At 41.8% G+C, this 27,182-nt stretch overlaps 1 protein-coding gene across 2 annotated transcripts; it reads left to right on the top strand.

The window, feature by feature from the left end:
• Positions 1-5,069: 5,069 nt before the first annotated feature.
• On the top strand, positions 5,070-26,666 carry LOC127529948 (granzyme B(G,H)-like). 2 transcript variants are annotated; one of them, XM_051935356.1, is made up of 5 exons: positions 5,070-5,155; positions 5,417-5,576; positions 19,610-19,742; positions 25,990-26,217; positions 26,367-26,666. In XM_051935356.1, the coding sequence occupies exons 1-5, from the start codon at positions 5,104-5,106 to the stop codon at positions 26,538-26,540; spliced, it is 747 nt and encodes a 248-aa protein (XP_051791316.1). In that variant the 5' UTR covers positions 5,070-5,103; the 3' UTR covers positions 26,541-26,666. The 2 variants fall into 2 exon arrangements, with proteins under 2 accessions (XP_051791316.1, XP_051791315.1); XM_051935355.1 differs by having other exon boundaries at positions 5,414-5,576.
• The last annotated feature ends 516 nt before the right edge of the window (positions 26,667-27,182 follow it).

The raw sequence follows: 27,182 nt of genomic DNA, 5'->3' as shown, positions 1-27,182 counted from the left end.
ATTCCCAACAGGAGTAAAAGGCCTAGAGAAGGACACCTTGAACAAGTAGCCATGTAGTGAGTGGGCATCTGCTTTGGTAAGTGGCAGTTTAAGTGTTGTGGCACGCAGCTAGGGGTGGTACCCAGCCGGGACGCCCAGGAGGACCGGAGGAGGGCTCACGCCTCCTCCAGACCACGAGGGAGCGACCGCCCTGGTTCCTTTGGGGGCCATGGGTACAGAGCTGGGAAGCCCGGAGGACTTCCGGATACGCCGACAGAGCTTCCGCCACACAGGGGTGTGGCTACAGAAGCCCTCAGGATGCACCTGGAGTCCTTCCGGGGTGAATAAAAAGGGCCGCCTCACTCCAGTCAGGAGCAAGAGTCGGGTGGAAGAGGACAAAGCTTGGTGGAGAGGAGTGGAGGCGGACCAGAGACTGTAAAGGCATTGTGAGTGTGGCCAGGACTTAAGGGGTGATTGGTGCTGAGGCACTGGGATTGTGCACTTCTATTGTAAATATAATGTATAATAAATGTGTGTGTGGTGAAACCAACATGTCTACCTGTCTGTGTCCGGGCTGTCCCCCACAATATATATATACAGTATATATTATAAAGGACGGCACTCATGGGTGGGTGTCCCGACTGAAATGGGGCAAGATTTATTACCTGGATGGGAGGCCAGCAAGGGGCCTGGAAGCACAAGAAGAAAGGCAGGATCTTCCCTACTTTAGCCTGGAAGTTGGAAGAAGATGCCAGTCTGGAAGTGGGTACACTGGTGTCCTGGCAGGGTTGAACCAAGGACCATATACCCAGCCAGGAGAAAGGACTGGGAACTGGTCAGGGTTAAATGGTTCCCTGACACATTATGTGGCAACATCCCCAGGTGTGCTTACAAGGAATGCCCATACTGAAACAGAAATAAGGGCAAACTGAGTCACTCATGGTGTAGCTATTATATCGACGCTAACCAGACTTAACCATCTTGAGCATGGGAAAAGTGCTATATAAATAAAATGTATTATTATTATTTATTATTAATAAAATGTACCAGAATCCATTTAGTTGGAGCCAGATGACAGCTCTGTGCATATGTTGCTCCTGATGGCCATTGCCCTGTAGGCTGACCAGTGTTCTCAGTATTCATGGTTTGAAACAGCAGATAAGTAAAATCGTTCCATTCTAGTCATAGGAGAGACTATCTCGGAAGTAGAAATCCGGCCTTGTCTGAAGTTCATCTATTCAGCTCTAGGCCTGTGGAATGGGTCTCCCCTACCAAAATGGAGAACAAGACATGCAGAATGGAACCCAATCCATCACAGAGTAATATAAGAACACATACACTTGTACCACTCCTTAGGAAACTTTCCTTACCCTGAGACAGAACGATTATAAAATGCGCTGCCAATCCCTACAGCGGCAACTAAAGAGAAAAAAATAACTAAAACATCCGGAGTGCGAGTGACCAACATTGCTTTCCTATTAACTCCACAAGTACAGAGCACACCAATAGAATCAAGGTGATAACTAATAAAATTATTATTGTAAATAAGTTGTTTCTTATACAAAACCTGTGCCGCAGGGCATCCCCCCCACACACTTATGGATCAAAAAAACAAGACACATTACTGAAAAACAGAAAAACACAAACAACAAGTATTGTAACTGAATGGAAAGTAATGCTCATTGAATTATGGGATTACACTTCTTGTTTTTCTTTAATGTTCGATTTTATGAGGGATATACCGAGCCATAGCTCGATACGTGGAACTTCCTTATACAGGCTTGTCAGGTCCTCTCCATGTAACACATGAAGTGGAAGAAACCCTTTAAGCTTATTTGCCATCCATGCATGAACCCGGATTCACCTGATTCTTCCCGTAGTGGTTGTACTTTTCCCTGCAATTTTGCAATCTTCCTCTGTTGATGTTTCTTGACTTTTTCCTCCCTCTCCATCACTGTCCTTCACCCTTTTTGTACGGTCAGTTGCTCCCCTGACAGATTCTATTGGCCCATGTCAGGTAATACCGAGATTCCTCATAACCAGTTCAGTTTTTGTCCTTCTGCAATGATAATCCCCACACATGACAATTGTTGCACACTGTGCTGGTTTGGGGTTGCAAATGAACTCACCCTACATGTTTTTGGGTTTGACAGAAAAAGAGGAATAAAACAAAAAATATATAAAGAGAATGGGCAAAACACGGAGACTTGAACCCAGTTATCTAGAGCTTTGATTAGCATTGTGTTACTCTGTTTTGTCTTGGTAGAGTATTATATTGCTGTACTTTCCCCTTTTGTATAATTAATATGTAGCCTTTGTCAGAAGGCCTCAAATCTCACAGACTTACCACTGTTTATAAAGTATTATCGTATATACCTTCTCCCCACCTTCCCTTCTACATTTATAACCTCAGGCAATTACGTGTAGTAAAAGACAAGCTGGAGTTAAGTTACAGTTTAAATAATGTATTATTGATAATATTCATAAATAATAACAATTTGAATATTGGCATCCATACAACCTGATTAAATGGTGATGTGTAGTTTCAGCTGGCACACAGAGTTGTTAGTTACTTAAAATGTCTCTAGTCAAGTCCTCATTTTTGGTCATCTTTCTTCAGAACAGGCCACATGCCTGTCTCAATATAGCTGCCAAGCTGTGCTCTTCCTTGTGTTGTCCTTTTGAGTTCATGGTGTGTGAGATGGTCTTTCATCAGTTGGTCAGAGAAGAGAGAGAGAGGTAAAGCAAGCAAATTTATAGATTTCTGTCCAACCCCTACATCCAATAGGGCATGTCACACACGTGCGAGTAGGAGGCAGCTAAAGGGCCTGAGTAATTATAATAAAACATCTGACCAGGGGGCGGTGGAGTGCGCTGGCTATCTTTCTCAGTTCCCTACAGACCTTGCCTGAGAAATCCTGAAAGGTTCTGGTCCCTTTGATGATGCCACTTCCGGTCCAGAAGACATCACTTCTGATGAATGCTTCTCACTGAAGAAATACTAATATTTCATTGCTTTGCCAAAGTTACAAATAAAGACATACATAATTTTTATCAACTTGTATGCAAAATTTCACACCACAACATATCCATTGACTGATATCCACATAAATTCCACAGTCATCTAAAAAGGCAGTTCTCACAGTAGTGCATGAGTTGCAAAATGCCATCTTGATGATTGCCTGGTAGCAGCAGCTGCCTGCCTGGAAAAGAACTGAAGACGAGCACACAGGTGAAACAAAGAAAAGAAAGATTTATAAGAAAGCAAGAAGAAGGTTAAACATGGAAGAATGCTATAATCATATAAGAAGCTATCTAGTGACGCTTTTCAAATGACCCGTCAACATTGTGCTCTCATAAAGATGGACTGTGGAAATGTTCTTTAGCTCAGGAGGCTTGATCATATGCATCTCCATTCTGGGGCTCAGCTGATGTAACTGAATTTTTTAAAGTGGCTGACCTCTAGTGGCAGACCACCACCTTGATATTAAAACCTGACCATCGTTCTCAACTTTAAGCAGTTGAAGACTCTAAGAACGCTATAAAGGGGATACATTGTAGTGAGTGGAGCAGTGGCATTGACACTCTGGACTGAAGCTTGTGGACTGTTAGGTGGGTGGGCTTGAGGTTGAAGACCACAACATCACCATTATGCACCGGGAACAGCACCAGCCTTTCACAGTAATGTGTTACAACCATATTGGTTCATATCTTGTGAAAAAGAATATACGCCTCACGCCTGGACAAACTGGTGAGGAAGGCAGGCTCTATTGCAGGCATGGAGCTGGACAGTTTGACATCTGTGGCAAAGTGACGGGCACTGAGCAGACTCCCGTTAATCATGGGGAATCCACTCCATCCACTGAACAGTATCATTTCCAGACAGAGGAGCAGGTTCAGTGACAGACTGCTGTCACTGTCCTGCTCCACTGACAGACTGAGGAGATCGTTCCTCCCCCACACTATACGACTCTTCAATTCCATCTATGGTAAACGTTAACATTATTCAAAGTTATTGTCTGTCTGTATACCTGCATTGTTATCACTCTTTAATTTAATATTTTCTTTATCAGTCTGCTGCTGCTGGAGTATGTGAATTTCCCATTGGGATTAATAAAGTATCTATCTATCTATCTATCTATCTATCTATCTATCTATCTATCTATCTATCTATCTATCTATCTATCTATCTATCTATCTATCTATCTATCTATCCATCCATCCATCCATCCATCCATCCATCCATCCATCCATCCATCCATCTATCTATCTATCTATCTATCTATCTATCTATCTATCTATCTATCTCAGGACCATGATTTTGAATGGAGATACTTCCGAAGAATGACATAAAATGATCAAATCCGCTTGTTTCAATTCACGGTTGTTGAGGTCTTGGTCAGCACTGGGTCTTTGCAGGACCCAACAACACAAATACCGAATTGACCAATTCAGTGTCACCAAATAATCTAAGTTGTAAATCTCTGGGAATGAACAAGGAAGCTGGAGAAGAGTCCACAGACATTGGCCAAAGACACTAGTTGCAGGAGGCAAAAACATTACCATTGTTGCCGCCATTCCTTCCGCCTCTTCAAAGATCACAAGGCATTTTCTGTGAAAAGCTTTAATATGGAAGAATGACCTATTAGTGAAGCATTTCCGACACCTAACGATTACAAGCTCTAGAGTAAGGGACCATCAGCATCTCAGTATCTGATCAATATCTGATAGACTTAAACGTGTCTGTCTCATTTGTGTTGAGAATCATTAAGGAGATTGTTACAGGGCAGTTGGTGAGAGCACATCCCTTAGAGGATACTTCAGAATCAACTTGCTGATATTCAGTGATTAAGACACATGGATATAAAATAAATGTTTTTATCTAAACACAGCCATAGCAGTGTACCGTCCTTATTCACTTTACAGAAATTTTCACATAAATCTTAGAATAGTAATACACCAAATGGTTATTGTGCAAACACAGAACTTCTTGTTTTTGCATTCCTTAATTGCACTGTGGTTTGTGGTTACATCTACCACGCCACTTAATAAGTAACACCTCAAACCCATTTGACTTTATAAAGTCACCCAACGTAAGATGCAGAGACACTGAGAAGCAAAGACATGGCAGGTGCATTCTGGGGTGCTGTAGGCATCATCTGCCTCGCCGTGACAGGTAAGCTGACTGGAAAAGAAGGAAGATGTCAAGGCAGGTGTCCCATCCTGTTCTGACATGACTGAATTATTTTAAAATCGGCCTAATAACATGCACATACAACTGCTTTGTTTATGAATAGGTCATGTCAAAGTTATCAGTGCATCAATGTCCAAAACCATTGTATTCAATATAAAGACTGTTTAAAATTGGTGCAATTTGGCCTAATTTTCTTCAGATGGTCAAAATTTTGAACTCTCTGCCTCTCTTCATTTCTAGCAGGTGCTTTTGAAGACAATATCATCAACGGGAATGAAACCAAGCCACACAGTCGACCCTACATGGCCCAGCTGCATATAACAAGAGAGAAAGACACAGTGATATGTGGAGGGTTCCTCATTCACCCAAGTTTTATCCTGACGGCTGCCCACTGCAAAGGAAAGTAAGTTTCCCTCACTGAAGTCAGTAACTTCCAATCTGAGCAACTCTCAATCCAGACTTAATTAATTATCTAAAAATGAGCGGATGGATTAGGTCAATGTGGTGGTGTTATTACTTAAAACAAGTCCTTGGTGCCAAAACTAGAGAAGAAATATACAAATGGAACAGGTAGAATGGCGACTGTGTGAGTGTGTTTGTGTGAGATCAAGGTGATTTAGGACTCATTAGTGTTTTCTTGTCAGGTTCTCAGAAGTGGCCATGCTGAATGCAACAACCATTCACTTTACTCACACAAGACCCTACCAGGCAGCACACAATTCAAGAAATTAACAAAAAAATCAAAAAGGTCGCTGCAGGTTCTTTGGTTACAAAAATTGTTTAGTATAATGTTACTGCTCTGTACATGTTAATCACTATCTATCTATCTATCTATCTATCTATCTATCTATCTATCTATCTATCTATCTATCTATCTATCTATCTATCTATCTATCTATCTATCTATCTATCTATCTATCTATCTACAGTGCCTATAAAAAGTATTCACCCCTTGAAATTTTTCACATTTTATTTTTATTCAGCATTAAATTACAGTGGATTTAATTTGGCGTTTTTGACACTGATCAACTGAAAAAAGACTATATAATATCAAAATGAAAGCAGATCTCTGAAAGCAGACTAAATTAATTAGAACTATAAAAGACAAAAGTCAGTATGTAGTAGAGGGCAACCATGACAGCCTTGAGTCTGTGTGCACAGGTCTGTCTCGGCTTTGCACAGCTGCACTCTGCCATTTTTGCCCTTCTTTTTTTCAAAACAACTCAAGCTCTGTCAGAATGGTGTCTGTATGGCATGATGATTGTGACTGAAGAACCTTTTTTCAAATCCAGCCACAAATTCTCAATGGGATTTTTCATAAGTTACTTGGTGGTCTTCATCGCTCGTGTTCTTCCTTTACAATCCCTCAGTTTTGTGGATGACCTGCTCCTGGCAGGGTTACAGCTGTGCCCTACTCTTTCCATTTCTAAATGTTTAATTTACCTGAACTCCAAGAGATATTTAGTGACTTGGACCTTTTCCTGTCTCCATCTCCTGACTTGTGCCTTTCAATCGAGTTGCATGTTCTTTTGACTTTATTGTGTAGAGTAGGCCACCATACAGACTGGTCACAAGTTGGTCCTTCCACTTTTAGGTGCATTTATATCACAATCCACTGAAACCGAAGACAGGTGACCTCCATTGAACTAATGTTGGGACTTCTAAAACCAACTGGCTGCGCCAGTGATGATTTAGGGGTGTCATATTAAAGGGGGTTAATGCTTATGTGATCAATTATTTTGTGTTTTGCATTTGTAATCCATTTAGCCCGCTATGCAGAGATCTACAGTATTTTCGTTATGACATCAAGTCTTTTTTCTGTGGATTGGTGTCAAAATGCCAAGTTAAACTCGTTGTGATTTAAGGCTGCATAACAATAATATGTGAAAAATTCAAAAGGTGTGAGTATTCTGAGAGGCACTATATCTATCACTGCCTTTCCTATTTAACCTATATAGTGCCTTTCATTTCTGTCTTTTTAACTCTCAGTAATATAGTACATTTTTTAATGTTAAATGTTAAGTCTTTTCTTGCTCTGACTCACATTGTGACCCTGATTAAGACCCTCAGTTTTTGAATGCAAATGTTTCTACAGTTTGTCTACATTGTAAAGCACCTTGGAATGTTTTTTACAGGTGAAATTGTGCTACATGCACTGTAAATCCAATAAATGTTGCCTGTTTTAAGGACAATTCTAATAACGTATATCACCAAACTTCTCTCCCTTCATTCTCGGATGGTGGTCTCTTTGCTGCTGATAGAGCAGCCTTTCTTTATTTGACTTGTTCAAGCTAGAGAGTATTACGGTCATCTGTAATACCAATAAATATTGACTCCTAGTTCTCAGTATATGCCTAAAATAAAAAGGCAAATAATTGAAAGATGGATTGTAAAATTATTAGTAAGAAAAATTCAAACCTCAGTGTTCAAATGTGCAGTGCCATCTGATTTCAGAAGATGATAACCACCCTAAAATTAGATTACTGCCTTGCTCTCTTCTTGTCTCCTCTACTGGACTGTGAACATCAGAGCAGATAAGTGCAGTGTCCAGGATGGCCAGATTCATTTGTCCTGGCCCAGGTGTTTCTTAAAGTTCTCTTAACCTGATGGACAGTTACATCGGATTATAATTTTGTTCTGACCTTAGTGCCCTCTCACTGGCCCTTTTTTCCGAAAATGACACTTTATTCCTGCTCCTAAAATACAATCCAATACAATATAATACAATACAGTTCAATACAATTTATTTGTGTATAGCCCAAAATCACACAGGAAGTGCCACAATGGACTTTAACAGGCCCTGCCTTTTGACAGTCCCCCCCCCACCCCGCCCCACCCCGCCCAGCCTTGACTCTCTAAGAAGACAAGGAAAAACTCCCAAAAAAATGGAAGAAACCTTGGGAAAGGCAGTTCAAAGAGAGATCCCTTTCAAGGTAGGTTGAGGGGGTAGTGGGTGTCAAAAAAGGGGGTAAATACAATACAATACACAGAAGAGGACACAAGTAATCCTCAATCTTCTCTATATACAGTATATAAAAGCCAAATACCACTGTCTCACTCATCACGAAGTCTCCGAACCACGAGGACTTGGGATTTGAAATTTGGAATGTAGGTTACCCATGGCCCATGTGTGCTCTCTAAGAAACGGTTTTAAAAATTTCGTGGTCCAAGCACATTCTGTCTGTATGTCTGTCTGCTTTTCACAAGAGAATTACTTATCGGATTTAGATCTGGTTGTTTTCCATAATTTGCTTCAATTTTCTGGTTGATTTTGCGACTTCTCTCATCGCGTTAAGTGCCATAGTTCGCTTGCGGTACTGATGTAATTATGCAAATCCAAGAGAGTGGCCATGGGCCGAGAACAGGGGGGCGGGGCCTTCCTCATTTACTTGCCAGCCTCTGTTCGTGTTGGTCTATGTCTCACCACATGTTGGAGTGCACCTCACCTCCACTTAGCTAGTGATACCTGTTTGTTCAATAGGCTTTATCATTTGCAGATTGTTAAGGAGTAACGTTTGACGTTTCTGAGAGCGAGATCAGAGCTCCATGTGTTTTAGAGGGTAGCTGCTGATTGCCAGAAATATCACGGCCATGTGCTTTTCTCCCCAAGCGGGGAACGCTTTCCCATCAGAGCTGAACACAATCAGATATACTGCCAGCATCTATTGATTTTTAAAGTTTGTCCTGTTTCATTACTATGTGGGCGAAGTATAATTGTATAATAGTACAATAGAAATATTACAAGTACAGAGCCTAATTCAACAGGAGATGATATCTATAATAGGATTTGGATTTGTTCAGAGTCCTGGAGACCTCAGCCATCAAGCTTCTTCCCCCTGTTGGCCATTCCACAGCTGAGTCAGCTCTGGGCCAGCCAATCCGATGAAAGGAGCCCTCTACTCAATAATTCGTGCGATCCTCAACCAGAGGTGACTTTACCTTAGGCAGGCAAACCAACTTGGCAGGTGGGCAGTGACACCAAGTGCCACATTTGAGTACAGAGAAGAGAAACCTCAAATATAAGTTGATCACAGGGAAGTGCCATGCATTTTTCTGCTTGCTCAGCTCTCAGTGGTTTCTTAAATTTAATTGCTTAGACTCATGAGAAAAGAAACTTGCAGAAACCTTGAATGACTGCAAGACTTGCTATATAAAGTAGACAGACCCTGTACAATTCCATTTACATTTATTTACTTAGCACAGGAGGGATGCAGTGGCTGCAGGTTTTTGTTCCAACCCAGGTGCTTAATACGAAGCACTTTTTGCTCACTGTGGTGGGTTGGCGCCCTGCCCTGGATTTGTTCCTGCCTTGTGCCCTTTACAGGCTGGGATTGGCTCTGGCAGACCCCCATGACCCTGTTTTAGAATATAGCGGGTTGGAGAATGACTGACTGACTGTTTGTTCAAGTAACACTTCTGTTTCATTTTAGTTGTCTCTCTCTTTAAGATTTTGAACCCTTATTGCTTATTTTAACTGTATTCTCATTTTTTAATTCAATTTATTAGCAATAAGATACAAATGACAATAGAAACTGGCATTTCTCAATTTATCTTGTTTCCAATTACACCTGTGTATATCTATCTTGCATTATTTGCTTTAATTAAATACTTGTAAGGAAAGTGAAGAGAAAAAGTGAAGGATTGAGAATTATTGATTCGTTTTAGATTTCAAATCATTTGTATGATATCCTTACAGAGGAAAACAAAATCTAGGATATGTGAATGGTCTGATATGGCAGAGTTAAAGTACTAACAAGCCATGAAATTAAATTATTGGCAAGGATTGTTTTCTAATTAAGCAACTGGGTTGGAACAAAAACCTGCAGCCACTGTGGCCCTCCAGGACTGACTCTGCCCACTCCTGACTTAGCAGAAGCTTCTGTCCAAAGTGAAATACAAACGATGTCAACATAACCTCAAACCTCTTGGCTTGAAACAAGTGTTATAGGACCAAGTTACAAAATTGACCATTACAGGTGAAGAACTCTAAACCAATAGAACAACACAAGACTGGTTACTCTTATCTTAGAACCTTACTTCAAAGTCATTAAGAATTAGAAAGATATTCATAGAACAGTAGGGTCATCAAATGCTTCTTAAACACAACGATTGAGTTTGGATTGAGCTTTGCAGTTCATTCCATCAGTTAGAAGCCACACATGAAAAGAGTCTCGATAGAAATTTGGTGCCACATATAGATGACATCACCAGACACAATTTATTAGAAGACCTAAATGGACTGAATAGAGAATAGGACCACATGAGTGTCTCTATTTACATGGGTGCTGACATACTCACTACTCTGTAGGCACACATCAGGGTTTTCAGCTTAATGTGTGCTGCTAGAGGGAGCCAGAGTGACATGCATCCTTCTTGACTAGTAGAAGACAAGATACTGAATTTTGAATCATCTACAGTTGTTCGATGGTGCGTGTGGGTACTCCTGCCAGTGCAGAGTTGCAGTAATCAATGCCTGAAAAAACTGGGCTCCATACTCTGTCAGATACAGCCTGATCTTGTGTTTGTTATACAAAGTGAATCTGCATGAAGGGAAGACAATTGCACTGTCTTCCATGAAGAATAGCTGGTCATCGGTCATCACTCCAAGGCTGCATACTGACTTGGCAGTTGTTAGCAATAATGAGCCAAGCTTTACAGAGATAGGATGTTGAAAAGATGGGATGGCTGGGATAACAAGGAGCTCCATCTTTTCCAAGTTGAACTGGAAATGGTGCACCTTTATAATGGGTTGAAATATCAGTGAGAAATGCCAAGATTTTAGCTGATACTGTGTGGTCCTCTGGAGGGGGAGACAGGTACAGATGTGTATCATGCAGGCATAGCACTGATATGAAAAACCATTAGACTGGAGGATAGGGCCAAAGTGAGGTAGTGTACAAGGAGAAGCGAATAGGATCCATGGTCATTGCTAATGAACCAAGCTGAACAGAGATCTGATGTTGAATAGACAGATGAGCTGGGATAACAATAAAGTCCGTCTCTGCCAGTTTGAGCAGAAGAAGGTGTTCCTTCATCCACGTTGCAGTTAGATTCTAACTGATACCGTGTGGTCCTCTGGAGGAAATGACAGGTAAAGCTGTGTATCATCGACATAGCACTGATAAAAGAAACCATGGGATTGGGTGATGGGTCCTGCCTAGTGAAAAGTTGTAAGTGGAGAAGAGGAGAGGGCCCAGTATGGATCCTTGGGGCACCCTTGTGCTTGCCTGTTGTACCCTTGACATCTCTCATTGCCATGACATACGACAGAATTGATGCTATCTAAGAAAATTCCTAATGATGCCTAAGTCAGAGAAGGTATCAAGGAGACAAACACAGAAGTACAAATCCTCCTCTCTTCTTCCACTCCTCCAAAGAGTTTTGTCTTTTGCCTCCTGACTCTGACTCCCCGGGTAAGGCAGAGCAGCTCATTTTAAACTGGACCCGGGAGTACTTCTGGTGCCAGGGTATAGTCCGCTGGAAGCACTTCTGGGTCAAGTGGAAGTCTGCAAGAGTGGGGACCATGAATCTCCACTGGCGGTACCCATGGAAGCCAACTAGGCTTCTCCATGCAATTTAACATATTGGAGAAGCAAACTGTCTGAGACGATTGCCACCCCCTGTTTCTCCATTATACTGGCCTCACAGTTGGATAAAATTCTTCAGTCCATCCTACCCAAGATGCCAAGGAACTCACTTCCACATGAGCACCTCAAGGCAGGACAGTCCTCGCCTTTCTTTGTGTGCCTCCAATGGGCTGATCTTCTGTCCTGGTGAGAAAACTTGCCACATCCTGGCCAGGAAGCCTGACAATGCCAATCCATTACAATTTAATGAATCTCATGGAGAGCAGTACATATAATCAAATATATTCAACATCTAGCTACTGTAATCTATTTATGGGAGACTGAACAGTCCATTGCAGGGCACCTTCATGCATATGTGGAAAATATAAAATGAATAAATAAATACATTACGTTGGAAACTTGCAAAACTTACACAGGAAAGGCCAAGGCAGATGTCAAACTCAGAAGCTGTGAGATAGACATTTAGCACCTCTCAGTATGTATCAGTTACACCTAAAATATACTCATAAATCTCCCAATTGTTGTCACATGTGAACAAAAGACTGACTTAAAATTCCATGGAAATGGACTAATTATTATTTTTTGTGATCTATCTAGAAGAGAGCACTAACTTCTATTGAAATCAGTTGTTAAAAACAGCAGTCATGAGAAAAATACAACCGGAAATGTCCAGCTATGTTTGGAGCGTTTAGTCGTAAAGGAAACTAAAATTCTGTGAAAGAAAAGGGCGTTAAAGGTGCTAGTTTTAATGCAGAAAGTTTATAAGTTTCAGGAAGGACATGAGATAACCTCTTAGAAGAAACTGGTGACCACAGTAACATCTAGACGCTCTGCCTGTTTTTTCTTCAGCTGATTTAGAGCAACAGGATGTCATTTATTCTTCATTAATTTGCAGGCTTCCAAATTTCTTTAGAGTGTATTCTCCATTTTAAAGTTTTTGAGTTAATTATCCCAAAATCAACCAATCAAGTAGAGACATTCACTTTAACATACAGTACGTGCATTTTATTTCTTCATAAGAAAAATACTGAGCTTTTCCGAAAAACTGCCCCCCTCCAACCTTCTGTCATGTACACACCTCTTGATATATCTTTCTTTCTACAGTGTCTAAACTTTGAATTCATTTTTAACCCTTTAAACTCAGCTCCATTCTTTTGGACCTGCTGGTGGGACTGAACAATAATGCAAATAATAAATAAAAAACTCTATAAATTAATTACTTTCTCCATTGCTCTAAGTAAAGTGCATTGTTTTGCCATTAAAATGCCATACTGCATACCACAATACCACATTGCAATGTTTTTGTTTCTTCCCTCAAAGATGACTGAATTGTTGTATTACAGCCATCATTTCTAGATGGTGTGACTGAAATGTATGCAAATCCCTTTAAATGAAAGTCTGCAAAGTGCACTTTAATCTCATCTGAAATGTTTGATTTGTAAATTTACACCATGGAGTAGAGGAGTAAGTCAAGGATAAATACTCTATGTCTTGTTTTCAAACATTATAGAGGGCACTGTATAGCCTACATAATTTTTCAGCTGTTATTTAAAAGATAATATCTGGCAAATTAATTACATTTAAGAAAATCACAAGTCTTTTACAAGCAATTGAACAAATGTTCACTATTGAATGTATACAGACAGCTATGATGGACTGGCGCCCTGCCCAGGTGTTCTTCTGGCCTTGTGTCCAATGCTTGTTGAGACAGGCTCCAGAAAAATGGATGGATGGATACATAGTGTAGGAGACAAAGTATCAGTATGTACTGTATTACAGTATATGCATTTCAGTATATTGTGTATGTGCTTCAGTGTAGAGTGCATAAGACATCATAATCTTGGTATACAGAGCATGCACTTCAGTGTATAATGTACTGTATATGGTTCACTTTATGGCAGACATGTCTCAGTTTAGAGTAGAAATGCTTCACTATACAGCAGGGATGCCATACTCCAATCCTGAAGGGCTGCTGGGAAGGCAGGTTTTTGTTCCAGCTACTGTCTTAATGAGTAGCCAGTTATCCTTGCTCATCCTTGCATCTTTTGCTGTCATTTTTATTGATCCCTTAAGATCTCACTTTGACACACCTGCTATACAATATTTGCATTTCAGTATATAGCATGTACAGTATATAATTAAAAAGGAATAAAGGCCCGGAGAGCTTCATCTTCTTCTTCTTCTTTCGGCTGCTACCGTTAGGAGTTGCCACAGCGGATCATCTTGTTCTGTATCTTCCTGTCCTCCACATCTTGCTCTGTCACACCCAGTACCTGTATGTCCTCACTCACCACATCCATAAATTCTCTTCCTCTTTTCCTCTTGCCTGGCAGCTCTGTCCTTAACATCCTATTCCCAGCATCCAGAATCTCTCCTCTGCACATGTACAAACCAATGCAATCTCGCCTCTCTGACTTTGTCTCCCAACCGTCCAACTTGAGCTGACCCTCTAATGTCCTCATTTCTAATCCTATCCATCCTCGTCACACCCAGTGCAAATCTTACCATCTTTAACTCTGCTACTTCCAGCTCTGTCTCCTGCTTTCTGGTCAGTGCCACTGCCTCCAACCCATATAACATACTGCAGCTGGTCTCACTACCGTCCTGTAGACCTTCCTTTTCACTCCTCCTTATACCAGTATGTCACAAATAACTCCGGACACTCTTCTCCACCCACTCCACTCTGCCTGCACTCTCTTTCTCACCTCTCTTATCAAACTTTAAATTGGCAAGTCACAAATGTGTTAAGTAACTTCCATGACCCTCCTGAACTTTTCTCACTCCAGACGTGCCATGTGTAAATGCAATTAATGGTTGTATTCTTGAATAAAAACGCACATATTTATTTGATATTTGGACTAACATCTTCACACATTATACATTTCACGTCGTTATTAGTATAACATGGAAACGTTTCTACTTTAGGTATGTGTTCAATATTTCTTGCCTCACATTTCCTTTCCTCCTACACTTATCCAGATCTTTGTATACAGTAATCCCTCGCTATATCACGCTTCGCCTTTCGCGGCTTCACTCCATCACGGATTTTATACGTAAGCATATTTAAATATATATCGCGGATTTTTTGCTGGTTCGCGGATTTCTGCGGACAATGGGTCTTTTAGTTTCTGGTACATGCTTCCTCAGTTGGTTTGCCCAGTTGATTTCATACAAGGGACGCTATTGGCAGATGGCTGAGAGGCTACCCAGCTTACTATTCTCTCTCTCTTGCACTGACTTTCTCTGATCCTGACGTAGGGGGATTGAGCAGGGGGGCTGTTCGCACACCTAGACGATACGGACGCTCATCTAAAAATGCTGAAAGATTATCTTCACGTTGCTATCTTTTGTGCAGCTGCTTCCTGAAATGACATGCTGCACAAAAGCTTGAAGGGCACGTATTGATTTTTGATTGAAAAACAAACTCTGTCTCTCTGTCTCTCTCTCTCTCTCCCTGCTCCTGACGGAGGGGGTGTGAGCTGCCGCCTTCAACAGCTTTGTGCCGCGGTGCTTCGCATACTTAAAAGTCAAACAGCCCTATTGATTTGTTTGCTTTTCTCTATCTCACTGCTCCTGACGCGCACTCCTTTGAAGAGGAAGATATGTTTGCATTCTTTTAATTGTGAGACGGAACTGTCATCTCTGTTTTGTCATGGAGCACAGTTTAAACTTTTGAAAAAGAGACAAATGTTTGTTTGCAGTGTTTGAATAACGTTCCTGTCTCTCTACAACCTCCTGTGTTTCTGCGCAAATCTGTGACCCAAGCATGACAATATAAAAATAACCATATAAACATATGGTTTCTACTTCGCGGATTTTCTTGTTTCGCGGGTGGCTCTGGAACGCAACCCCCGCGATGGAGGAGGGATTACTGTACATGGAACACACATGAAATGCATGTATTCCAAATAACAAAATACTGTATTATTTACCCAATACAACTCCAGGAACCTCACATGCAGATAAGGAGCCTTGGTTTGAGCTGGGAATTTTGAGCTCTGGTGGCGTGGGGTAGGGTGGATGGGACAGCAGGCTGCTTGTTGCTTGTGCTGATCAACACATTTACAACACAAAAGACGCTGATGGAGAGGTGTAAAGGGATTTAAGGTGGGTAGGGATTGCAAGTTTTTTTGTAGGTTTCGGTAATTCTAGTGTTAAAAGTGTGAATGAGTGACTCTCATAAATCACCTTCTCACCTCCATTGCTAAATGGAGCAATGCTCTGTTATCAAGAAATTTTATTATATTTTATCGACTTAAACAGAAGTGTGTGCCTTTGTATTATAATAATAATAATTCTTTACATTTATATAGTGCTTTTGTCACTACTCAAAGTGCTTAACGTAGTGAGAGGCGAGCCACTTCAGCCAACACCAATGTGCAGCATCCACATGGCAGCCATTTATGTACCAGTACACTCACCACACATTAGCTATGAGGTGGTGAAGGGGTAACAGAGTTAGCCAATTAGAGACAGGGGATGATTAGGGGGTCAGAATGACCAGGACATAGTATGCAATTTAGCCAGGACATCGAGATACATCCTACTCTTTTTTGAAGGATGCCCAGGGATCTTTTATGACCACAGAGAGTCAGGACCTCGGTTTTACGTCTCATCTGATGGATGGCGCCATTTTTACAGGGCAGTGTCATTGCAATGGGGTATTGGATCCACACACAGACTACAGGATACGCACCACTTGCTGCCCTCACCAATACCTCTTCCAACAGCAACCCAAGCTTTTCCTGGATGATCTTCTATCTAAGTACTGGCTGGGCCCCAACATGCTAAGCTTCAGGTGGATTACATGTTCTGAAGTGCCGGTGTTATGGCTACTATGTTAGCTTGTATCTTGCAGTTACCCTTTGGGAATCTCTGCCAGTGCTTTGAGTGTGTCTTCAATGAAGAGCACTATGTAAGAATAAACTGAGCTGAATGGAATACTGCACCCCAGTGTGTCCTGCGTGAAAATGCTGGTCAATCAAAACAACTGACTCATTAGTAGTCCAATTTATTGTACAATTCTTACACAGAACCATTGAGCTTATTGCATATTATTTGGAAACTTAGAACAATTGTGATTTGAACTGGCCAGTTAAACTCAACAAAAGTCAAGCTGTGTACCTTAGATATTTATGTGATGTGCACAAAGCGGGCTCATTCCAGGCTCTGAGAAGGTAAGCACTACAACCCTGGGACAAGAGGAGACACTGTCGCTCACACCCCTCATCTTTTCATCCACAGCTCAGAATAACTACAGCCAGACAGCGCCTGACCACGGCGGTGCAAACTTTCCAGGCCACACCCATTCCTGGCTCATATATATACACACACCATCATAAATTATGCATGAGAGAAAGAGAGAAGATGGGTTCCACTCTGGCTATAATACTGGTTGTTTTGTTATTATTAATGGCGGAGGCTAATATTTTCCATTGTAACCTTTTTCCTTTTATTTAGTGCCATTTTGAAGGGGTTACCAGAGTAGTTCCCCAAATCTTCAACTCATATCTGACCAGTCTGTTCACTATATATTGTGGCTACTAGGCGGCTTCACAAAGAAAAATACAGCTCTCTAACAAACCAGTGATGCTTGGTCAGAAACAGCTACCGCAGTGGAATAAAATAAAAAGATTGAAAGCGGAAAACAAATGGATAACATCTTTAAACACCTGGTTCCCATTGGGGTTAGACAAAAAATAAATTGCCATTTTATTTTACATTTTATTAGTATTTATTAATTATTTATGGATTATTTAATTATTTTTCTGTTTTTTAAAATTATTTATGGATCAAATTTTCTCTGGTAGGGTCACTGTTTATTAAATTTTAGGGGGTGTTAGGTTTATCAAATTCTGCTTTTACTAAATTTTAGGGATTATTAATTTTATTAATATTGATTTTATTGATATTAATATTATTAATGTTATTAGGGATTATTTATTTAGATTAAAGAATTTTATTCATTTTTAAGCAATTAAATTATAGGATCTCAGTGGGGGGTTAAATTAAACAGACTATATTTAATTTTTAAATGAGGAGCTTAGTGTGCCAGAGCATGCCTTTAATAACCATATCCCCTTCCCTACCCCCTGACACAATTACAGTATTTTTATTGAACAATGTACCTTTGAACAGGTATCATCTAAAATAGCACAACCTAAGAACATTTATTTTCTTCTTCCCTCTCCACTCCTTCCAGGTGAGCTTCTTACTCCACACCCGACTCCAGCTCCCTGGGCTGTGCTCTAATATTTCAACATAAGTACTTCTTTTTGGTTTTTTTTTATATAGCACTGTTCACTAAATGCAGACTCAGAGTGCTGTGAACAATTCTCAGTATAAATACAAGTACAAATTATACTTATTACTAAATACGGAACATCCATCCATCCATCCATTTTCCAACCCGCTGAATCCAAACAGGGTCACGGGGGTCCGCTGGAGCCAATCCCAGCCAACACAGGGCACAAGGCAGGGAACCAATCCCGGGCAGGGTGCCAACCCACCGCAGGACACACACAAACACACCCACACACCAAGCACACACTAGGGCCAATTTAGAATTGCCAATCCACCTAACCAGCATGTCTTTGGATTGTGGGAGGAAACCGGAGCGCCCGGAGGAAACCCACGCAGACACGGGGAGAACATGCAAACTCCACGCAGGGAGGACCCGGGAATCGAACCCAGGTCCCCAGGTCTCCCAACTGCGAGGCAGCAGCGCTACCCACTGCGCCACCGTGCCGCCCAAATACGGAACATGGTACACATAAAAATACAGATTTGCTAAAACACATAGAGAACAAGGTAGTCCTGATTAAACATAAATCAAAATCAACAGTATCTGTCCATTAATTAACTGATGAACAATGACAAGTTGACAAAGGAGATGATTTAAAGAAACAGTAAAAAAACAAAGTCACAGATCTGGAGACCTCGGTCAACTATCCCACTCCTGGGAATTCTATAGTGAAGTCTGTGCTGATTTCCAATCTGATGAGAGAATCTTTCCAATGCTCATTTATCTGAGGTGACCTTTCCATATACAGGAGAGAAGCCTGGCAGTAGAGCCATATCCAGATTCCGAGAACAGAAAAAGAATAGAGGAGGGCTAGTAATGGTTTAAAAATAGTGTGATACTTCCAGAGGCCAATCACTGCCTCCAGGAAGCACTTCAGGTTTAGGTAAAACCACCCCAAGAGAGAGGACTAACCTTCCAATTCTACCCCCCACCCCCCATACCCGTGACACCTGTGGAACCCAACAGGGCAGTCCTACAGATCTACAACTATCATGCAGCTTTGCAGGTATCCAAATGGGTTATTACCAATGTAAGTGGGAGTGACACAACCACAGGAGTCTCTCAGTGCCCTTCATTTTCCTGGTACCCCCAAAGTGTTCATTCATTATATTGGCCTAACCAGCTGAGTAAGGACCTCCCATCCATCCCCTCCAGGACATCAGTCTAGCTGTATCTTCCATTCGTCATTCCCTGTGTGTTGCCCTTCTGTACAGGTAGGAGAATGAGGACCACCTCCCTTGTCCTACTTGTCCATCCATTACTATAAATATATCTGTATGTGTGTGTGTATAGCTTGAGGTTTTTTGGACTCACTAGCTTACCACTGTCAAAATTGTCCTAAGTTTCTAAATGTCTTTTAGATAAGCCACTGAGGCATCATCTTTTTGTTTAAAATGTGCACCCTGTTCTTACAACTTCATATTCTTTTAATAACACTTCAGGACCACATGTAATAGCCTGAACATGAATGCAATGTAATTCTTATTTAACAATTTAAAGTTCAGTTCTTAAGGCGTGCCTCATCTGATTCTTTCTCATCAACAGGAGAATCGTTGCCTACCTGGGGGTTCATGATATCAAAAAAATGGAGAACACCTGGCAGATCATACCGGTGCAGAGAAAGATTAGTGGATGCTACAATCCTAACACTTTTGCAAATGACATTATGCTTCTGATGGTGAGTGTCCTGGTTCCCATTTCCTCAAGGACCTCTTGGTCTTTCAGTTGTGTTCTTCTGAAGCAGCATGTAGTCCTCAGCCCCAAGTGTGTACCTTCCATTTGTTTATTTGAGGTTTCTTATTCATGACACTATATAAATCAGCATTCATCACATGTTGCTGACCAAACCTTTGGACACAGTGGTTAAGTGTGGAAATGTTTCAGCCAACTGGAGCCCCTAAACCAGCCAATGGGAAAAACAAGATTTTGAGAGAGGCCATTTTTATGTTACCCAGGTCACCTGAGTAGCATGACTATAGCCAGTGAAGAGCCATGCCTCAAAACATTCCGTATTGTTATTTAGATTGTTCAAGTAGGTTATTTTATTTTGTCATCATTGTTTTTACACTCCCATGGTTCTTTAGCAACATTGTGTAGAGTATGCATGCCACCAGTCGACTTTGATATAGAGCAGGAATCAACAGTGTGGTTCATAGTCTGGTCTCCCCACACTAACATTTATCAATAGTACTGGGGTGCCACTGGAAAGAATTTGGTTCACTCAGGCCTTGTCTAGTGTGAAAACAACTAAGTAGAGCCCAAAGGCCAAGTGGGAGTCCAAAGCCTGGCACATGGAGTACAGGGTCATCCACTAGATGGTGGTTGATCACAACTGTTAATCGCCAGTTCTCCCTCCAGTGTTCTAATACATCAGTAGGTCTGATATCTGTCCATAGTGGATGGCAAGATATAAAGTGACGTCAAGAAGGTTGTATTGCATCATTGCAGAGCCATCATTCCAGATGCTGTTTGACTTTGTTTAACAAATGATAGGCTGCTGCCTTTCTACGCAATGCGGGAGGAGAAATGTTAGGTAGCACAGAGAGCCAGGGAAGTTGGGTTGATCACAGCATGCCTAAAATGATGTGCCTTGTGGTATTCTGCTGTGTGTCTACCCACTTTGCATGTGCTGAGCTAGCCCATAGGGGGCAGCAGTGCTCAGCTACTGAATAGATTAGAGCCGAAGCGGAGGTCCGCAGGGTTGGTTTGTCTGCACCCCATGTGGCACCTGCAAATTTTGTGAACAGGTTACTGTGATACTTCAGTCTTTCTGCATTTTCACAGAGATGCTTCATTAATGACAGTGTTTGGTCAAGCATAGTGCTAAGACAGATGGCATATGGATCGTATTTCAGTGTGTTTTGTTTGTAGACATTAAGCTCATTAGCTGTTTTAGCATTACGCAGATGATGGATGAAACAGTTTTACTGACATTGTGATAAAGGACGCTGTATAGCACCCGACCCGGCACAGACTGACACAGAGGTACGTGTAAAATCCAAGCAAAGACTTTTCTTCAGCTGGAGGGCACGTCTTCCTCGTGAACCCCCCAGCCACAACACAGTCCCAGTAAGCACAAATCGAAAGCACAACTACACTCCCGTTTAGCACCACTACTCCTCCCTGGCAACCTTGTCCTCTTCCTCCTGATTCTGGCCTGAGTGGTGGATGCTGGCCCTTTTTATAGCCCACCCGGAAGCGCTCCAGGTGCTTGATCACCTGCTTCTGATTGCACTTCCAGGCGGGGCTGTAGAGTTGTCCAGGCCAGCTCAGGGACCCATGCAGCAGCCCCTAGCGGCCACCCCAGACCCCAGCAGGGCTGTGGAGGACTCCATTTCCCATGGAGCCCTGCGGGAAACTGAGGCACCATCCTCAGCCAGGGAGGCTGCCACTAAGCATCCTGGGGGAGGTACTGAACAGTCTGTGATTGCTGCCCTGGAACATGTGTAGAAGGGGCATCCCAGCCGGGTATGGGACCCGGCCGCCCGCCACAACATCAACAGTAATCCACCATGTTCTAGCAGTGATTAGACACAAGGAACAGTAAAGTGGTGGTCACTGATGAGCCTTGCTGGTCTATATTTAATCATGTACAGTGTCAGTTTTGATCCCTAGTGGGCTGGAGCCACTGACTTACATTCCGATAGCTGTTTTCTTTGGATTTCAGTTTATTCTTCGTAATAATTTCCATCTTCATTTTAAGTTCTTGCCCACAAATCTGGTTTGAGGAGCTGGATTTTAAAATATGGTTGGCTCTTGTCTTGATTGAAGATGCTGCTAGAATGGTGAGTTCATTTGATTGGTCATGTGTCATTTAAGGTGTACTCAACCTCAATGGTAGGGAAGAATGAATGCTAGGGACTGGAGAACAGAGCCACAGACTGTTTCATCAGAATATTACGATCTCCCTAACAATTCTAATATGGTGTTTGAAGTAAAGCAAGCAATGCCCAAGAGGTAGGATAAAAATGCATATTATGCTACTTACCAAGAAGAGTGGTGATGCACTGCTGCTTTTAAGCCCCCATTCTCCTCCTTCAAATGTCAGCCTGGCACACACTCTCCACGTCATGTTCATGTTGGCTGTCTCAGTCCTGCATGTTAAAGACTTGCGCGTTCAGTTCATCTGTCAGTCTGAATTAGTCCGGAGGGAATGCATGTGGCTGCTGTGTCCTACAATCCATCGTAATGTCTACTAGAGCTCCTTCTTACCATTCACTTGATGTTGTTCTGAATTTTCTCCAGCTCCCCAGTGATCCTGTAATGTAATGCAACTGATTTACAAAATTGCTATAATGGTTGGTTTACCTTATTGCTTTATCCAATAGATAGAATATATATATATATATATATATCCAACCATCCATTTTCCAACCTGCTGAATCCGAACACAGGGTCACTGGGGTCTGCTGGAGCCAATCCCAGCCAACACAGGGCACAAGGCAGGAACCAATCCTGGGCAGTGTGCCAACCCACCGCAGGACACACACAACACACTAAGCACACACTAGGGCCAATTTAGAATCGCCAATCCACCTAACCTGCATGTCTTTGGACTGTGGGAGGAAACCGGAGCACCCGGAGGAAACCCACGCAGACACGGGGAGAACATGCAAACTCCATGCAGGGAGGACCCGGGAAGCGAACCCATGTCCCCAGGTCTCCCAACTGCGAAGCAGCAGCGCTACCCACTGCGCCACCGTGCCGCCCAGTGATGCATTATGCAGGCGTATTGCTGTTGGTATAAAGGGCCCCCATTAGCGTTTCTTGACACACTTCTGCTGAATAATTTGTTGGCTGAAAGTCCTCAGTGTGTCAGAGAGAGGAAGTGCACCATTGTTCATAATGGCACTCAGTTTTTGTTTTATTCATCTCCATTGCTATGACCTCCAGGGGATCCAGAGTGCATCCCATAACTGAGCCTGACCTGTTAATTAGCACGTTGATTTGGTGGGCCTCTCTTGAAGTGATGTTACCACCCCAGCACACCACAGAATAAAAAAATCACACTGACCATCATAAGAGTTGTAGGAGATGTGAATGATGTCACTTCACACATTAAAGGAACACAGTCTCCTAAGCAAAAAGAGCCTGCTCTGCCCTTTCTTATATAGATCCTCTGTGTTCCAAGACCAGTCCAACCCCAAGTACTTGTAGAAATGGACCACCTCTACATACACACCCTGAATAGTGACCAGACATAGAGGCTGTTTGGTGTGCTGAAAGTCAATAAGCAATTCCTTGGTTTTGCTGATGTTAAGTTGCAGACAGTTCTCTTCGCACCAATGAACAAAGCTCTCCACCTGACTCTTATCCTCTGTCTCACCCCCCTTATCAATATGTCCCATAAGTACAGAATCACCTGAGAATTCTAATTTTAATCTGCTTCTAATCTTATATAACAGCTCCAGTTGATTCAAATCTCTGCTATAAGTGTCCGTATATGAACCAGCAACAGCGAACACATCACACCAATCCTGCTTCACCTTCACTGGCTCCCTGTGTCTTACAGGATCGAAAATAAAATTCTATTAATAACATACAAAGCTTTAAATGGCCTCACACCAGACTACATCAGTGACCTTCTACATTGCTATGTTCCTGTTCGCCCACTAAGTTCCTATAATTCTGGCTATCTTGTTGTGCCCCACACTAACCTGCACTCTATGGGTGACAGGGCCTTCAGCTCCACAGCTCCCAGACTTTGGAATGACCTCACAAAATTAACGACATCAGCCGACTCCATTCATTCTTTTAAAAAACAACCTAAAACAAATCTATTCAGAAAAGCTTTTAAGGTAACATCCTGCTCCTTCTTTCAGTTTACCTCTCAGCCCCAATGCTCAGGATAATTTGTGTGTGTGTTATTTGTTCAGGCTTTTTTTCTAGTATTCTTTTATTCTATTTAATGCTTTGTATATCCTGTATTAATCTGCTTTAGTGTTCTATGCAGAAAATATCTGAATCCAATGTTACATACTACATACCCTACTCTTCTTTCTGAGACTCTGTGCAGCACCTAGAGCAGCATTTCTCAACCTTTAAGTATGTGCGACCTGAGTTTTCATAACAGTTTTAATCGCACCCCTAACGTTTTTTTGAAAAGAGCCCACTAATACCGATTTGTTCTTTTTTAATTAATGATACATCATAGATGCATATTTCATTATACCTACTTAACTTTTATCGACTTTTATCTAACTCTATATTTATTTTTCTAGTATCAGAATGTAGTTTAAGTTAATTTGTTTTGGTTTCAATAGATGTATTTTTCATATTTTAGATTCTTGTTTTCTTTTTTTCACATCTTTGTGCCCACCCTTTTTGTTACTTCGCGCCCCCCTAGGGGGGCCAACCCCACAGATTGAGAACCACTGACCTAGAGGATGGGAAAGGTGCTAAATAGTCAGTCAGTCATTGTCTATTGTATATCCTAACACAAGGGTCACAGGAGCCAATCCCAGCCAGCACAGGGCACAAGGCAGGAACAAACCCCAGGCAGGGTGCCAGCTCACTGCAGGGCACACAGAAACACACACACCAAGCAAACACTAGGGGCAATTTAGTATCACCAATGCACCTAACCTGCATGTCTTTGGACTGCGGGAGGAAACCTACACAGACACGGGGAGAACATGCAAACTCCATGCAGGGAGGACCTGGGAAGCGAACCAAGTCTCCTTACTGCGAGGCAGCAGCGCTAACACTGCACCACTGTGTCGTCAGACAGAACTGTTCCTTGTGATACTCCAGTGTTGCTCAAATCAGATCAGAAACATAGTCCTTGAGTCTCACAAACTGATAGCTAACTATCCAGAACTCCATAGGCTCATCCACCTGCATATCTCTCAGCTTATTCCATAAAAGGGAATGGCCGGATGGTACTGAAATCACTGGAGAAATAATAACAGGAGGGCAAAACAATAACCATATAATATGTAAATTATGGTACACACTTACAGACCTGTTTCCAAGGAACATCCAGGAGAAGTAGAGGATGGTAAACTTCCCTTATTCCCCTTGAAATAATATACCTCAAGCAGGACATCACACTGATTGCAACTTGCTGTGACTTCAAAATACAAGGACGAGTCAAACATTATCCGCACTACAGTTGTATTAAAAAGTCTGTTGGCAGCACTGTATTTCCATACGAGGTCCCCGTCTCCCCAGTCAATGCTGTGCAGGTGTGAATGTGTTACATCAGATCATTTGTAACTACGGTGTGAGAAACAATAGCTGCCCCACTTGTGATCTGCATGAAAGAAGAGCAACGTGCAATGATTTATGTTTTATGGTCTGAGAGTGTGCCTGGTACCGATATTTATCACAGACTTTGTTCACAGTATGGAGAAAGGGTTTTGCCACAAAGAAGTGTGTATGAATGGATAGAGAAGTTCAAGAAAGGTCGCACAAGTGTCAGCCATGAAGAAGGAGCTGGAGGCTGGTCCACGACTGATGACAACTTGAGCGTGCACGTGAAATGATTCTGTCGAGTAGGCAAGTAACAGTTGATGATGTGGTAAATCATTTTACCAATCAGCTATGGCTCTGCTATGTAATAATCTACGAGGACCAGGATTCATGTCTGATGAAGAAGTGAAGACAGCAGGGCATTGGTGGCTTGCATCTGAGCCTAAAACATTTTTTAATGAAGGAACACGAAAGCTTGTTGACAGATGGACAAAGTGTATTAAAAAATGACGTATTTGTCTTTTCTGAAAGTCGTTTAAAAAAAATTGTATAGCCAGAGTGCGTATAATTTTTGACTCACCCTCGTATAAATGATCTCAGCTCAGACTGGCCCCTCTGTACACTGAAGCACAGTGGACCCTTGTTTATATGTAAAATACATGAAGGTGTTCAGACACTACTGGTTAGAGGTTCCACTAACTGCACCTTGCTTATTCCTTATTTTGAAACAGCTGGAACGCAGAGCCATAATAACAAACGCGGTGCAGCCCATCAGGATTCCACAGAGAGGTGTGGAGGTCAATCCCAATGCCCAATGCTTTGTGACAGGATGGGGAACCACCGTCACCAATGGCTCACTGAGTAACGTGCTGAGAGAGGTGGAGGTGACAGTTCAGCGATCGTGTTATTCTCCTTCAAAAATCTGTGCGAGAGGGAGTGGCATCAAGGGAGCCTGTAATGTAAGTAAAGGATGAGTTTCATAAGTGCTCTATAAAATACAGTGTTCTTCTCTGTACAAGGTGTTTTTATAACAGTAAAAGAGAAACATGAAAATGCATGGAGTGAACTCTAGAACATAATGAACCATAAACCATCATTTGTATTTCAGGGAGACTCAGGTGGTCCGTTGGTCTGTTTAGTTAACTACGGCATACCAGAAGCTGTGGGAATTGTGTCTTATGGCCCAAGGAAATGTGAGAGTCCTGGAAATAACGTCTATACCAAAGTGTCTGCATATCGAGACTGGATTGACTGGAACATCAGGACCTGTTCTACAGCTTGAAGCTCCTGCAATGAGTCCACTGTGCCTGCTGTAACTGCCCTCATAAAGAGTCTGGGATGCCATTGCTTTTCTAAATATACCCACATTTGTACCCACTTACCTGCTTAAATAAAGCCTGCATTTGAATGACATAATTGTCTGACTGCAGTTCAGTTTATTTTTGTACAGCACTCTTCATTGCGTGTAGGAACAAGTTTGAAGGTAAATACAATTAGAAAGTTTACAAATTATGAATTATTTAATGAAAACACTGAAAGATAAAGATGTGTTTAAACACACAGGGAGACGAGGCAGTTCCTAACTGATTCAGATAAATGGATATTAATATCTTGTAAAATCACAAACAGATTCATACACAGCAATATCCAAACAAAAGAATCCATTGTAATAAACTAAAGAAAAACAAGTCTTTTATTTGTATCACATCCATAAAGCATTTTTTTCTTTATGAAATGAGTTTGATCTCTCCCAGCCATCTAAAGGGACTTTTAGTTACTTTTCCCTGTTATAAGGATTGAGAACATCCAGTGAACAACATCCATGAGGTGAACCATCCTGAAGTTTTTAAATTCCAATTAAAATTCCTTCTTTTCTACTCCTCACTCCACAAGATGATTCCCTTCCTGTAACATTGTACTACAC

This window comes from Erpetoichthys calabaricus, chromosome 12, assembly GCF_900747795.2.
Source record: "Erpetoichthys calabaricus chromosome 12, fErpCal1.3, whole genome shotgun sequence".
NCBI classification, from domain to species: domain Eukaryota; kingdom Metazoa; phylum Chordata; class Cladistia; order Polypteriformes; family Polypteridae; genus Erpetoichthys; species Erpetoichthys calabaricus.
This window is presented reverse-complemented; position numbering and strand designations above follow the sequence as displayed.